We start from the raw sequence: 16919 nt of genomic DNA on the forward strand, positions 1-16919 counted from the left end.
GTTGAGCGGGTGAACACAACGGCCAATCACAGACATATGTGTTGAGCATGTGAACACAACGGCCAATCAGAGACATATGTTGAGCGGGTGAACACAACGGCCAATCAGAGACATATGTTGAGCGGGTGAACACAACGGCCAATCATAGACATATGTTGAGCATGTGAACACAATGGCCAATCAGAGACATATGTTGAGCGTTTTTAAAATGTTGGTACCGACTTGGTCCCGAAGTCAGTTCTTTTTACAACACTAGCGCACTGACTAATTTGCTAAACTGAACAGCCAATCAGAGCGATCTCTCTCACCAACGGTGATTCAACATGCTGAACCCGGCGAACTCCGGCTGACATGAGCCTGACTAGAGTCGACGTGTGGAACACACCACAAAAACTAGCCCAACAGATGCTCATCAACGGCTGACCACACTTGGTGCGTCATGGCCCTTTGACACTTGAGCCTGAAACCACTTCAAGAAATGCCATGCTCACTCCATGCACACTCACGGCTGCCAAGAGTGCAATGTGATACACACACAGCGATCATACCCATCACTGATGGCCTTTGACCTGCCGATTGGAAAGGCTTGATAGAAAGCTGTGGAGGGGTTCCTTGCAGATAAAAAAAAGAAAAAGAAAGAGAGAGAAATATGAATAAGGCAAAATAGAAATGTCAAAGGTTTGGAGGGGAAAGATCAAAACAAATTTGCTTTTTTAAAGTGCTTGGATGCCTCAGGGGCTTTCGAGACAAAGTTGAAGTGAATGGCCATTCATATCTTAGAGTGAAAAACAGCACTGGCGTCGGTGCCACCAGAAAAAGCCCTGAAGGATTCAGTTCAGCATGAATATGCCAAACAGAAAAAGCCAGAACAGCCTTCGAGTGAGACATGGACCCCGAAAACAAATGATCGCATTGATTAACGGCCAAGTTTATACAGCCTAACTAAAAGGAGATTAATTCGATTTACTTTGGTCGATCACGCAACACACTGAATGTTACAAAGTGACCATTATCCTGTGACCGGCAATGTCTTGAATCCTTTATTGATTTTCTTTTAAATCAGGCTTCACTGATATAAAAGTCCAAGACCTATGGAAAATTACAAAATCTAAAGCATCCATAAAACAAATCTGTTTAAATACGGGCTAGGACCAAACATTTGGTCTAGAATACAATACTTAATAATTTAACATTTATAGTTACAAAAAAAGCTGTCGTATAGCGGCCACTAAGTCAATAAAGTCTAGATAGAAACTATAATTTGTTTTTGGGAACAAAAAAGGTTCAGAAAAGTTTGTTTTGCATGGTTAACTAAACTGGGTTAAGAAATAAGGGTGAACAACAACATACCTCATAATTAATACATTACCTTTTAATAAATAAATAAAAACTTGCACATCACTGATAGGCCAAGACAGGCAAAACTTAGCCAAACTTCACATTGTGGAGCTAATTTTGAGGAAGAACCTGTGGATTTAATTAATTATGAAATTATGTTAAATGAGCTGAGAATGCTACACTCTAATTGATACATGAAAGTGATTTTGCCAATTTAGAGCAATTTAGGCTAAATGAATAAATGTAATGATTAATAATATATGAACGTGCAAATGGAGGGGGGAGGCATTTTGCAAATGATTAGCATGCAAATCGTTATCAATAACCAATATCAAACCAAATCGAAAAGTTATAGGCTACAGCTTGTAAATTGAGGCACTTAAAAAAATTCTAGAAGAAAAGCACAAAAAAAAAAAAAAACTTCATGGATTTGTGCTCAAATTCTGTTGAAATCGGCAAAGTTTCCATGTGTGCTGGAAAGAGTTGCGTAAATTAGCCCCAAAACAGAAAAGAATGCAGTAACACCAGGAAACTATAAACCCTAAATCGATTATTAGTGAAATTCGCTCAAATGGTGCACAAAAACGCTCATGGAAATATTCTTTGATGTTTCCATCAAAAGATGACGAGTGACGTGTGGAATTGGCCTGAGGAAATTGAAGCTGACAGAGGATTACAGAGAAACAGGTTTCTGCACACAGAGGAGTAATAACTCTATAGCGCTAAAGACAATGAATGGAAGTTAATTCAAGGAAGTGGGTTAAAACAAATACTCTGATTTATTTTTCAGGATGTCAGCTAATCAACTGATATTAAAATAAAAGTGTCCATAACAGGGAGCCATAGAAATATAACCCCTCACAACATAAATTTGCTTGAAACAAATAAAGCGACGAAGGTACAAACAGAGGAAGTGTTGTTAATGATAAATTTAATTTTATCAGTAACAACACTTCATCATACTTGGAAAATCACAGCGTAACGTCCGGATATTCAAGTTTTTTTCAATTTCTAGAACTGTAAATGTCATAAGAAACTAAATATATTCCAGTTCATTGAGAGAACTTGCAAATCCCAATAATTTTCCTATGTTGGGCCAGTGCGAGCCAGGGCTAACAACATGCTGGACGGGTCAATGTCCTCGGATCTTGAGCACCGAGCCCAAAATCAAGCCGTTTCCCCACTGTCGGCCCACAGCGCCACCCTAAAATCACCCTAAATTCTTCTTTTTTGTCCTTGCTTGTAGATGAGGTTGACAGAAGTTAGCCACTTTCGGTCCAACAGAGGATGAAATGTGTCATTATCTATGGGTGTTGAGTGTCGTAATATCCCAAGTGGACGCGTGGAAGAGACTGAGAGCACTGAAAAGCCCTCGCGCTGCTCATATACTGAGAGAGATAAGACAATAGAGCTGCATGATTCATCTTTAAAAGACTGTGATCTCGATTCAAACACTCACGTGATCTTTCAATTCGTCGGTCTATTAAACTTTGACAAAATCATATCGCAACATTCAAAGCTGTGTTAGCGCTGACCCGGAGAGAGTCGTCATGAAACAGCTTCACAAACAGTCTTTTCAACCTCATAGTATCATTATTTCTGTGATGCAATAGTTCAAATTATCATAGAAGTACTGGGATAAAAGTTTAAAGTTCAAATATGAACACTGATGTCTACGATAGCGATCAGAATCAGCTTTTGATAGAAACTTGGTGCTTAAAATAACGCATTTATCGATAAGATTGTTTCGCCACTAAGTGGCGATAAGTGACTGTTAAATGTTTATTTGTTATTAAATTATTTATTCAAGAGAATGCAGTATTGTATGATGCTTCTGAAACAAGTCAGAAAGATGTGATGATTTGTTTTTGTAAATATGACTCATCTTATACATCATATACAGTCTGTATAAGTGTATGATTTAACTTTTCCCGATGGTCTAGTGTTAAAAAATTGCAATATCGAATCGCAATACTTGTAGAATCGCAATTCTTAAAAAAAATATATATATTGCAATACATATCGTATCGGCACCCAAGTCTCGGTATAGTATCGAATCGGGAGATAGGTGAATCGCCCCAGCCCTAAAGCTAGATCACAAAACGAGCATGACAGAAGTGAACGCTTGGTCTTTACTTAAATACTTGAGACTCCAGCATTGATATTTGACCAATGTTTTACAATAACAAAGTGACAGTGACAGTGATTTGTATCAGGAGTGCACATCAATCAGGCTGAATCAAACTGGTATTTGCCATTTCACATAAAAAGAGAAAATACCTAGTCAGTTGCACCTTGCTTCCATTTATTTGCGATCACAGGAATGCACAAAACAACTCCATTAAGGTTGGTAATCCAAAGGCTAACACATTTTTTTTTTAATTGATAAATTACTTGATCACATTTCTGAGTGAGTTGAGCTGAAAATTGTTCATGTCGTCTTAAATGTTGAAGTTAGCTGGTAGCCTGGTACGATGGCATGGGAAATGAGCAGCGGTGTTGACCCTCTCCTGACTCAGGTAAACGCCGCCTCTGTTCATGACCTCTCCTCAAGCCCCAGTTGGCCCGCTTTGGACCAAAGTATTCGGCGGGACCAGGCCGTTGACCCAGAGGAAGCCCAGATGAAGCCCCGGAAGTGACAGTGGAAACGCGTCAGGCCCTGGCACGCACTAGCGCGCCCGCTTTTGGCCCGACAGTGGAAACACGGCTAATGTGTCATGTTGCCTTCAATTACATTTTCTCAAAAATAATATTTTTACAGTGTAAATCTAATTTATATATGCAACGCAATTCAGTATTTTTCCACCAAAGTATAAGTATAAGTCCACCAAAGCGTGTTTAGCCAGCTGAAAAGGCCTAGCTGTGGGCGCTTGAGAGCGCTTTGACAGCGCAGCATTTTCTTTAGTTGAGACGCTTTGCTTGCTATGATACAGAATATCCACAGAAGTGTTACTAGTATCTCATTTCAATCTATAATTTGTTTCTGTGTCGTTTCTATACAAAACTGTTGATACAAAAGTATTTGCTCTGGCTCTTGTTTTAAATGATTTTGTTCCGTTATCATGCTTGTTGTTGTCCTCTGTGGACGTTGTACAAGCAGAATGTGGCGATTGGTCGGTGTGGTATTAGTCCCGCCCCTCCTCCACTCTTTTACCTAAAGTTGAACAATCTTCAACTCTCAGCAACCGGTAAAAAACACAGAGCGCTCAGAGCCTCGCTGTGCTCCTGGCGTTTTAAAAACGCGACGCTCCCATTGAAAACAACTGGAAGAATACGCCAGCCGCCAGAAAAAAACGCTTTGGTGGACACAGGGCCTTAAATTGAGACTTAATCACACATTTGGATGTTTATCAGGCAAGAAGAAATTTCACACAAAACATAAATCAGTTTTTAATCTCTGGCGTTTAATCTACAGCCTTCTAGAGTTTGGGGTCCGGAGATCCTAATGGCAGAAATGTCGCAAGTCCACTTAAAAAAAGTGGGCACACAGTCTAAATGTGTGTAAATTTACATTTCAAAATGTTTCGCATAAGGCAGCGAATCTTTGGAAGCCTTTATGAGCCAGTTACAGTCTCAGCTGTGAGGTCAATGTGCAAGAGCACACCTTCCAAAACACGGAGGCATAATGGCATAGTATATACCAACAAACCCATGACTGTCAGAGAGCCGGCGACGGGGCTGACTCACCTCGACATTACTGTGAGGAATAAGACATCAGCACCACACCTGCGTTTCAAATAAACTAGTAACTAGTAACTAATAATGGCTACTGCCATTTCTCAAACAGGTGCAAAAGCACAACAGCATGGATATACGCCAAACCACACTCATTCTTCAAAATCAACAAACTCATAGATAATGACGGCATGAGTCAGGTAAGTGTAGTTGCACAACCTTTGGAAGATAAAATCTACAACCACACAGGATTAAAAGAATAAACTTTAAGTGAGAGAGACAAAAGTCTGTACTAGCTGTTCAAACTTATTCAAAGTTAAGCTTTTCTGAACCCTGTACCAAATCCTGAGGCGTTCATCGTTGCTTCAACCATTTTAACAAGTCAATAAACTGATTCATATCTTCATATCTGTTAAAAGGTTACTTCCTTTTTCTGATGCTGTTAATAGGGGAACAGAAAGTGATGAGTGAAAGTCAAAATTATCAAGGGCCATTTCCTGGGTATTTAGTCGAGGAGGATATGCAAGAAAACCGTGACATCTCGCATCATCATCAGTTAATGCAATGATCTTCAGTATCCTTAAAAAAAAGATGAACTAGTGAAACGCTGGTGTCTCTCGGTCTAAAAGGCAAGAGAACAGATTATTTGGAGCAAATTCCCCTTTTAATAGCAGACCTAAAATTAAGCTTTACACACATCCTCCAAAATACCAAGTAAAAAGGTTGTTTCCAGAAATCCTGGTGAATATCACTGGCCATTTATGAGTGTGTGTGTGTGTGTGTGTGTGTGTGTGTGTGTGTGTGTGTGTGTGTGTGTGTGTGTGTGTGCGCATTTAAGCCAAATAAAGAGGAAAAGCATATGAACTTCCATCAATGATGGTACACAGGCATTTTGAAAACTTACACTTCCTCAACCTTTACTGTCTTTCCTTAAACCTCGAATTTATTTGCCGCCCACTTTGCAATATTTCCGAGCATTCTCAAAATAACACACAGTTCCTGCAGCTCTTTCTGCATCTTTGTTCCCTAATCTGAGCTGCACAAAAGTTAAAGTCAATGCAATCCAAAATAAAAGCCAATAGTACTGCATTATAGTAGTAGTATTCATTTAGTTTGATTAAAATCAACAAAGTACAACATTAAAATGAGAATAGCCCTTAAGAAATCTACTTTAAAATTTAGATAAATGGTTTAAATTAAAGGAGTAGTTCACTTCAAAATTAAAATTCTGATAATTGACTCACTCCAACGTCATCCAAGATGTTCATGTCTTTCTTTCTTCAGTCGAAAAGAAATTAAAGTTGTTGAGGAAAACATTCCAGGATTTTTCTCCATATAGTGGACTTCAACGGTTATCAACAGGTTGAAGGTCCAAACTGCAGTTTTAGTGCAGCTTCGAAGGCTCTACACGATCCCAGCCGAGGAATAAGAGACTTATCTAGCCAAACCATCAGTCATTTTCTAAAAACAAACAAACATTTATATACTTTTTAACCACAAATGCTTTTGCATGTTCGCTTTGTAAACACTAGGTCACGCTTGACCTTTCAATGTGTTTACGTAATGTGTGGCGCATCACAGCAAGTGCAAGGCGAACATTTGTGGTTAAAGTATATAAATGTTTAATTTTTTAGAAAATGAACGATGGTTTGTCTAGATAAAACCCTTATTCCTCGGCTGGGATTGTGTGGAGCCCTTTGAAGCTACATTTTTGACCTTCAACACATTGGTTGCCATTGAAGTCCACTATATGGAGAAAAATCCTGAAACGTTTTCATCAAAAACCTTAATTTCTTTTTGACTGAAGAAAGAAAGACATGAATATATTGTATGACGTTGGGGTGAGTAAATTATCAGGAAATTTTCATTCTGAAGTGAACTACTCCTTTAATTGTCATTAAAATCAAATGATAATGGAAATATTAAATGGCCTTATGCAAAGAAAATGTGTACAATTTGACCTAAACCGGAGTATGTTACATGTTATCGACCTCTGAATAGTCCTCAAAAGCCTGTCAGAAACGGGGACGGCATGTTGCGCAGCATCAGCACAGAATGTACAGATTTCTCCTGGATTCCTACCAACCGCTGACAGTAAACAACATCCATTAGTAGCATAACATCATGCAGATGTTACACATTTGAAGGCCTTATCAGTGCTTGTGCATAGACTGGGTCGCAGCTTCTGCACATCACAAGATAGGAAACACATGCTAACATCACCCAATCAGACTGAAAAAACAGCTCAACTTCTGCTGGCAAGCGTATGAGGAGGAAACAGTGGCACTGAAAACAAATCTTTAGGAACTGGACAGTATTGTTGCCACGATATCAAAATTACGGCTTCGATAAGATACCCGACAAAAATAGCGCGATTACCAATACTACAGTACAAGTAATTGAATAATACGACAACTTAAATTTCATTGTTTTTTAAGTTGACTAAAAAAAACACTATCAATCACATTCGCAAACCTTTCACAATTCTGCACAGGTTAGGTGATATGACGAAAATTACACAATTTTATATCACAATAGTTATTTTTATCTTAAAATATATTTAAAATTATATATCTTTTATCTTTAAAATAAGCAAAGACGCAAATTCCAATCAATATGACTAACACAATACAAGAAAAATACAAATTAAATAAACAGTGCTTTAAATTTTTCAGGTGGCTGATGTAGATCTATTTAACAGTAGCATTAAGAAATTAAAATGTAAAAAAAAACAACACAGAAAGCACTCTAGCAATTTTGCAGCAATTTCCCGGGATCAACGCACTGTGTGAAAGGGGCTTAGCCTAAATGACAGACAGCAGCAGGTTTATTAGGCTGCCGTCTCTTTAAAGCAACACTAAGGAACTTTTCCTCTTCGGTCGCCCTACAGGTTGGAAGCGGAATTGTCCATTACCGCTGTCGTAAATCATTTCGCCTACCGTCGCACACTCGCCGTTTATCCAGCACTGGCTTTGGAATGAACGATGTCCACAGACATGTTGCATGATTTCATGAAAGTATGATGTATTGCGAGATCAGAAACGAAGAAAAACTAAATAATGACTATTGTAACGCTTGACGTAAAGCCAGTCAAATTTGTAGTTTTCTTATGTCTCATTTGAACTACAGAAACGCGACCCGGTTTGGCAAACTTACATAGTGTGGTTATAGCAGATATAGGGCTGCAAAGCGAATCCAGAAGTGCCTTTCACCCTGTTACGACTTGATGAACCACTGATACGATTTTGGAAACATTATTTTAAAGTAAAAAATTTTCCTTAGTGTTGCTTTAAGACCTGACGCAAGGATCCAATACATTAGAACACACCTGATTTCTTTCTTAACCATTTATGTTTATGGACAAACCCGACTGTGTTTGCGTGGATACTCGCCAGGACACACATTTTAACATATTTTTGACCATTCCAGCGCAATAATAATTGAAAGAGAACCGAATTCACGATCACATGCTGTCTGAAAGGCAGCTTTCTGCGTGCGCTCCAGGCCTGAGCCCGGCAGCGTGAGTAGCGCTTTGAGCTCTTTTTCAAGGCTTGAGCACAATAACCGTTTTAAACATCAAACACGTACCGCTCTTTATTTTCTCATGCGGCTCTTATTATTTAGACCGGTTAGTACCGTTTTTAATAGCAGGGCATCAACACAACAATTGGGTATTGGGTAAAATTTATGTGAATTTTTTTTCCTTTCACAAGGTCACTTGAGTCAGAAACTAATACTAATATAACTTTCCAAATGTTTTACCACTGAAAAGGAGAGTGTAACCACAGGCAGCCCTGTATAAGCAAGTGTAAAGTGGTTTGCTGGATGGAAAACTAAGTGCAAACAGTTGATGCTAGGTGTTTCCTCTGAGCTATTCATGCAAAGAACGTTTAAACCAGCTAGTCAAGTTGAATTTTCAATTCCCCTTCAAAGTCTCTTAGTGTTTTCTTCATTTCTATTCTGTGAAACAAATGAAGATTAAAAGCCATAGAAACCACCATTGTTTTGAACTTAACTGACTTTCATTGTACAGACAAAATAGTTCCTATAATATTTTCTTTTGTGTTATGCAGAAGAAAGACAAACACACCTGAAACAGGGTGATCAGGATTACTTCACTACTATATCTAGCTAAAGTAGTCATGTAAAACAGGCTTATGGTATTTAGCTCAAAACGTCTGGTGTAACATGATTTGAGTTTGTAAATAAATAAATAAATAAATACGAGCAGCGCTTCCCAAATCTGTCCTGGAAGCCTTTTTGGATGTCAATGCAATGTAAATGAGCTGCTGATTTTAATTGGGTCAGTTGAGTAAAGTTAAGCGACATCCAAAATGTGCAACTCTGGGGCCTCCGGGACAGGTTTGGGGGAAAACTACCCACATATATATTAAAAAATTACTTTACAATAAGGTTCATTAGTTAATGTATTAACTAACATGAACTAACACTGAGCAATACATATGTTACAGTATTTATTAATCTTTGTTAATATTAGTTAATAAGAATAGAGCTGTCATTGTTTGTTCAAGTTAGTTCACAGTGCATTAACTAACAAATACAACCTTTGATTTGAATAATGTATTAGTAAATGCTACAATTAATATTATTAACTAATATTAATAAATGTTGTATAAGTATTGTTCATTCTTAGTGCATGTTAACTAAGGTAGTTAACTAATGTTAACTACTGAACCTTATTGTAAAGTGTTACCAAAACACACACACACACACACACACAAAAAAAAACTCCACCTAGGACAAAATTAACTCCTACAACAGGACATGTTTTCAAGGTAACATGCTTTCAAAAGTTATTCCAAAGTAAATATTAAACTAATATAATTTAATGTAACACCTGCAAGAGTGGCTTACTTGACAATTTAAAATTTTCTTTTGCAACTATTGTCAATAAAACTTGAGCAACATGAAGCATAAAGGTTTACCTGTCCTCATCCCCATCAATGTGAATCGCTATTCCAAACAGGCTGTTGACAGCAGGCGTGGGAAGCTGCAATCCCTCGGGATTCAGGGGTCTGATGGCATCTCTTCCCAGGAGAACCGAGCTCTGGAGCAGCAGCTCAGTCCTCCTCTGGTTCTCACCGGCCGGGCCGACACCACCGGGAAGCTGGCTAAAGATAGAGGGGTTCGTCTGAGCCCCCAGTCCCGCTGCCGAACCGCTCGGGACTCCCTGAGGCTGGTTCTGCTGGGGCGGTACAACAGGGACCGGGGGCTGTTTTGGCATGCTCTGGGGGGTATTAGAGGCACTGGGCAGAACAACAGGCACATTTTGCACACCAGGGACCACAGTATGAGTTACTGCCGGCTGAACGAGCGGCACTGGTGCCTGTGAACCCGCAGATGTGGCTGATACGGCCCCTAGAGCCGCGTTGATGTTGGACTGGGGTAAAAGCCCCTGAACATCCACGGGCTGAGGGACTAATCCCAGCACATGAGTGCTTCCCGCTGCGGGAGTCAGGACCGTTGACGGGCCCTGGGTCACTGAAGAGCCAAGAGGCTGATTCTGTAACCTATAGTCAGCCTGATTAGACGGGATAACAGTCTGAAGCATCTGGCCAGGTTTCTGTGCCTGTTTACCAGGGTAAAATGGCTGTGGTTGAGCTGTAGAAGGCATGCTGGGAGATTTAGCATGGGCATCACTGAAAATGTTCTGGGCTACAAGCCCTAATCCCTGCTGCAAAATCCCAAAAGTTTGCTTTTGAAGCTCCACAGGAGGGTTTGATAGTGAAGATACGTAACCACTGTCCGTATGCGGTTCTGTAAGCGCATTATACGCCGCCACCGAACCTCCTAGGCCGTCTCGGTCCGCGCTGTGGTCCGCGGTGCCGGCGTGTTGTTTAGCGTTATCCGCAGTCCGAGCAGACGAGGAAGCATCCGTATCCCGCTCATAAAACTCAGTGCAAGTCCACCTACCTCGTTTAAAGGGTTCACCTGTACCATGATCCAATTTGATGACCCTGAAACGGGAACTGCAACCACTTACTGTAGCAGAACTGCTAACTGATGTTGATGATGCCTGGGACATGCTGGTAGATGCAACTGAAGATGAAGTCTGGGATGGGCTCATTTGGCCTGCTGTCCCACTAACTGCACGGACATTTGGGTTTACATGAACCGCACTTGTGTTACGAGAGCCAGGTAACGTTACTGTCGTTACGGCACCATCATGCGCGCTCACGGTTTCAGCGTCATTATGTAGCGGTTCGTCCGTCAAACTGACGTCACACGCCTCCGGCTCGAAATCGCCACCTTTGGACATGTCGTACATCTCAGAGGAGGACATGTCCTCAGTTCTGGACTCGTCCGGGTCGTCCAAACTCTCGGTGTCGTCCGTGATGCTGTTCGCCGCCACCTGCGCCTGCGTTACGCTCGTGATCTGGAAACAGCTCTTCTTTTTCGACGGCATTTTAGACATTTTGAGCGCGTAAAGTGTGTCACTTAGACTTTGACACGTCAGACTAAAGCGTACAGCTCCAAGTTAAACGTAGTAACTCCTCTTATATGAAAATGTCATGTAATTTTCAGTTAGCGTCACGCGCTAACTCAAGCTTCCCTCCGAGCTCCCGTCAGCGCGCGTGCGTCCTCATCGCGGCATTTTTAGTACTTTTAATCCGTTAAAATGAAACTCACGAAGCTCCAAACACAATGACAGCTTAATTCCAGGTGTGTTTGATCCCTCCAAGCCCGCCTCCGTGTTATCCGAGGCCTAAATGAAGGCCATGTCCGGGTGTGAGAGTTTCCCTCAGGCCGCTCGCGCGAATGAAACTCCAGTCGCTGGACACACTCGACTCTGAGGCGCCTTCAGTTATCAACACTCCCCCGTCTTCAAAAGCACATATCCTCCACGAAACACACTGAATATACATCTTGACACATGATAACACATGTTTACCATCCGCTTCTGGCGTTGATACAGTCTGTAGAGGGTAGACTGGGTGTGTTTGGGTGTCTGTCGAGCTAACGGCTGCTCTCTCTCTGCTGCTGTACACAAGATGGCTAACGCTACGTAGCGCACGCGCGGGACTATGGGTGGACGGACTGCGCACAGGCGTACGTAAGTGCGTCGGGAATACCGATCGCTACGCATTATTCTTGTTTTCTTGTCAAAATAAATGTCAGGGGGAATCAGCCGGCATAAATCATTTTTCCACACATCCCAAAACCTTTTATTACACTTTTTCTTTGATAAAGTGTCTGATAATCTTATTATTTTAACAACTAATTCATTTAATTGCTTTTTCTCCTTTGTACAGTGATTTAAACCAGCACTGCAATATAATATAATATAATATAATATAATATAATATAATATAATATAATATAATATAATATAATTAATATAATAAATTATGTTCGCCTGTGTACAGTGATTCAAATCTGCACTGCAAATATAATATAATAAATATAATATAAAAATACAATATAATATAATTATTGTTCTGTGAACAGAGTGTTTAAAATCTGCACTGCAAATGTATAATATAATAAAATATAATATAATACAATATGTTATGATATAATATAATAATTAGTGTTCTGTGAACAGTGTTTAAAATCTGCACTGCACATATAATAATATAATATAATATAATACAAAACATAATAAAATATATTTGTAACGTATGCTGTTTTATTGTTTCCCTGTTACCTAGTTTCTCTGTGTTGTTGATTAGTCATTATATTCACCTGTTGTCTCATTAATTAGCTTATTAGTTCCCTTTGTTTCCTCTATTTATACCCTGTGTTCTCCCTCATTCTGTCCGTTCTCATCAATGTTGCGTTGTGTCTGATCTCCTGAGTTTTGGCATTAAACACTATTATACTTAATCTCCTTCATCTGCGTGCATTTACACTACTGACCTGTGAATATAATATAATATAATATAATATAATATAATATAATATAATATAATATAATATAATAATTAGTGTTCTGTGAACAGTGTTTCAAATATGCACAGCAAATATTATAATATAATATAATATAATATAATATAATATAATAATTAGCAGTTTGTTAAAATCTGCACAAATATAATAATATAATACAATATAATATAATATAATACAATACAATACAATAATACAATATAATATAATATAACAATTATTGTTCTGTGAACGTTTAAAATCTGTACTGAAAATATAATATAATATAATATAATATAATATAATATAATATAATATAATATAATATAATATAATATAATATAATAATTAGTGTTGTTTCAAATATGCACTGCAAATATTATAATATACAATATAATATAATAATTAGCAGTTTTTAAAATCTGCACAAATATAATATAATACAATGCAATACAATATAATAATTATCGTTCTGTGTACAGTGTTTAAAATCTGCACTGCAAATATAATATGCCTAATATAATATAATATAGTGTAATGTAATGTAACATAATATAATTTATATTATATTACGTTACGTATTTTAAATGTATATTTAAAATTATATTATATTTCAATATTTTGGTTGTTTTGCTATTTACATATCTTACATTTCTGCCTTTTTTCTGTAAACAGGGTCATTTATTTTTGTTGTATAAATTCTGAGTCATGCACAGGGGGATTTAGGTGGTTTATGTAAATTTGGAAAGCCAGACAGGACACCACCAAAATAGGTTTTCCGTTAGTTCTGCTGAAAACATAAATAATTGTTTTATTACTTCACTTTTAATAGACATTGAAGTAGCCATTGCAGACCTGAGGACATGATTTCCAAAAAAAAAAAGAATGCAAATGTAGGCTATTAACTGATGTTATTCCATCTTGTTTTAATTAATGCGTAACTACAGATTTATTTATTTTTGCCCAGTCATTCTTCAAGCATTTAAATCATGTTACGAAATACAACTTCTTCTTTGTTTCGCCTTTGGGGAAAAGTTCACGCAGGGGGCGAGAAGGAATGCAGAGTGCAGACAGAAACATATTTGCTGGAGTTTGTTTATTAGTTCAGCTCATTATTTTAGGCATGAGTCTATTCCAATAAGCAGAGGAGGCTGTGTTTGTTTTGCCTTTGAGTTTGACCATCCTCTCCGCTCCCCGATGCAAACACCAGTGAAAAGTGAGCGACACACTGAAAGAAACACTTGACAAGCTTTTTTTACATGAGAAGACACAGATGTATAGCTTTCTAAAAACTCCTTTCTAGAGTAAATAGTTGATTTAACGGTGAATCCTCATGTTTATAAAAGTTACAAAATATCAACAAAAGTTGCTTGGGAATTTGGTGTCACTCAGAAGTTACACAACATGTGACTGTTTATTGTCTCTGCCTCCGTCCCGCGGTGAACGGGACACGCTTGTTGTTTTAGCTGGCTGACCAAGTTCTCAAACCAGTTTGCATTTTGCCACACGAGGGCTTTGAGTCGAGCGTCTGAAGCAGGTGCTATTTGTCACGTCCAGACATACAGACTGTCTTTGTCTGCACTGCGGTCTCGTCCGGTTCATACAGCTTTTCCGAGATATGAAAAAAAAAAAAAAAAAAAAAAAAGGTTTGAAGCAAGGGAATTTTTCTCAATATATTTAAAATCTTAATGGGAAGTTGTTTTATTCACTGTGAAAAAAAAAAAAAAAAAGTTGCTGTCTTAAATTTTTAAGTAGCCTACCATTATTATGGCTTGGTTGAATTCCAATGTAGAAGGCGGTCTGTTATTTCTTGATAACAGATCATACCGCTGCGAAGTATAACACACCGTTGCCATGAAAAACAGAGCGTTGCTATGGACGCGGAACGGACTATTTTCTTTAGCGGAAGCAATACAATCGTTTTTAAATCAATAAACTCCTTTTTAAATCAATATTTTGTGTCAAATTATTGATTTATTTTGTAGGTAGCCATGTAATAAGCGGGATAATGTATAGCGAGGCGGTTGTTATAGTGAATAGGCCCCTACGCTTCGTGTCAGGGTCCAGTTCAGCCTGTCAGGGTTGTTATTCGCTATAACAACCGCCTCGCCCTTACTCAACTTAGATGTTTGAGTCATTTCAACTTAAATTACATGACTTTAAAAAATGAGTTGAATCTTGTATAACAAAAAAAGTTGTCAAAACAAAATTCAATTTTGATCAAATTTTGATGAATTGATCACTTGTCATAACTTATTGATAATTTCTTCAGTGTGACAACAGGCTTGTTCATTCTGGCGCTCTGAGTTCAACTGAGTTAAATCTGGATGACAGTGTCGGGGTTTTTGACTTGTGTCAGGGAGTTTTTTTTTCAAAGGTGATGAGAGTGTTTGGTTAGTTTTAGGCCAAAGTTCTGTGGTTGTACATGGAAAGTGAACATCCTGTACATCTACTGAAACCAGACGTGGTTTTTGAGGAGTCCAAGTCAAATTTCACAGCTTTCAAGGCCAAGTCTCAAATCTCTTTTGATGATAGTGTTTCGCTTGCAGGTTAGTTTTACAAATCTACAAAAATAACAGGATTTTTATAAGGGGGTTTTCCTTTCCTGTAAAGTCACAACTCGATTCCAAGTCTGGACTTTCAAATGCACGGAAAACAGGATCAGCAGTAAAACACAATATATATATATATATATACAGTGCTGCTTGAAAGTTTGTGAACCCCTTGCAGAGTCTGTGAAAATGTGTATAGTTTTAACAAAATAAAAGGGATCATACAAAATGCATGTTATTTTTCATTTAGTACTGTCCTGAATAAGATATTTTACATAAAAGATGTTTACAAATAGTCCACAAGACAAAAAGATAGCTGAATTTATATAAAAATTACCCCGTTTATACGTTTATGAACCCTTGATTCTCAATACTGTGTGTCGTTACCTGGAAATTCTTCAGTTTTCCAGCATCTTTTGCATATATGAACCCTTTCCAGTAGCCAAAAGCCGAGGGGTGAAAACTTTTTGCATTTGAAGATCAATGTAAATTGTACTCAATTTGTCTTCCGGGATGTCTTCCGGGATGTCTTCCGGGATATCAAGTATCTTCTGTTGCTTCCAAAGGGCCGTATACTAAATGAAAAAATATATATTTAAACAAAGTAAGAAAAATTCGGACATCTTCGTCCTGTTCAAAAGTTTTCACCCCCGGCTCTTAATGCATCTTGTTCCCACCTGGAGCATCAGTGACTGAAGATGGATCTCAAAATCACACAGTCACGGCTGGAAAGGGTTCAAATATGCAAAAGATGCTGGAAAACTGAAGATTTTTATAATTCATTTCAAAATTATAATACATTTTTATAAATGTTTTGTCTTGTGGACTATATGTAAAAACTATATACATTTAAAATATCTTATTCAGAACAGTACTAAATAAAAAATAACATGCATTTTGTATGATCCCTTTTATTTTGTTCAAATTATTCACATTTTCACAGATTCTGCAAGGGGTTCACAAACTTTTAGCACTGTAACAATGTTTAAACTAAAACTCTCAGTAACTATACAATTTCCAGTTAACCTTAAATTTAGTTAATAGTTTAAAACACTTAGTCTAATTCAAAGCTGTTTTGAAATAGATTGTATTTGTGAATTATATTTTCCAAACTAAAATTACAAGATCATCATATTTTTGTTGTCGCTGTTAAATCCAATCCCACTGACAAATAAACTCAACAAGATAATATTGAAGGAACACTTGAACTACAGTTTCAATACAAGGGAATTTGAATGTTTTGAATGTTATTATGTTACTTATTAATTATTAAAATGTACAAATTGTTGTTCAAAATAATGTTTTTTTTTTTTTTGAAAACTTTTTTATATTTGATATTATATTGTTGCTCTATTAATGAGCTGAAACCCATAACACTGGTTTAATGGTGACTGTTGTCACAAAATGTAAATCAGTGAAACACCTGTTATAACATGTCTTGGCAATAACTCTGAAATCTCTCAA

The 16919-nt window shown here is 37.8% G+C and overlaps 1 protein-coding gene across 1 annotated transcript in view; it reads right to left on the minus strand.

Moving 5' to 3' along the window:
• The window catches only part of tsc22d2 (TSC22 domain family 2), a 30842-nt gene extending 18804 nt beyond the window's left edge, over positions 1-12038 (minus strand). The window contains exon 1 of the mRNA XM_084117508.1: positions 9960-12038. Within this exon, the coding sequence (XP_083973634.1) occupies positions 9960-11449 (1490 nt within the window). The 5' untranslated portion in view covers positions 11450-12038. The remainder of the gene's footprint in view (positions 1-9959) is intronic.
• Positions 12039-16919: the final 4881 nt, after the last annotated feature.

The sequence above is a fragment of the Abramis brama genome, assembly GCF_963993115.1.
Source record: "Abramis brama genome assembly, chromosome: 6".
Lineage (NCBI taxonomy): Eukaryota > Metazoa > Chordata > Actinopteri > Cypriniformes > Leuciscidae > Abramis > Abramis brama.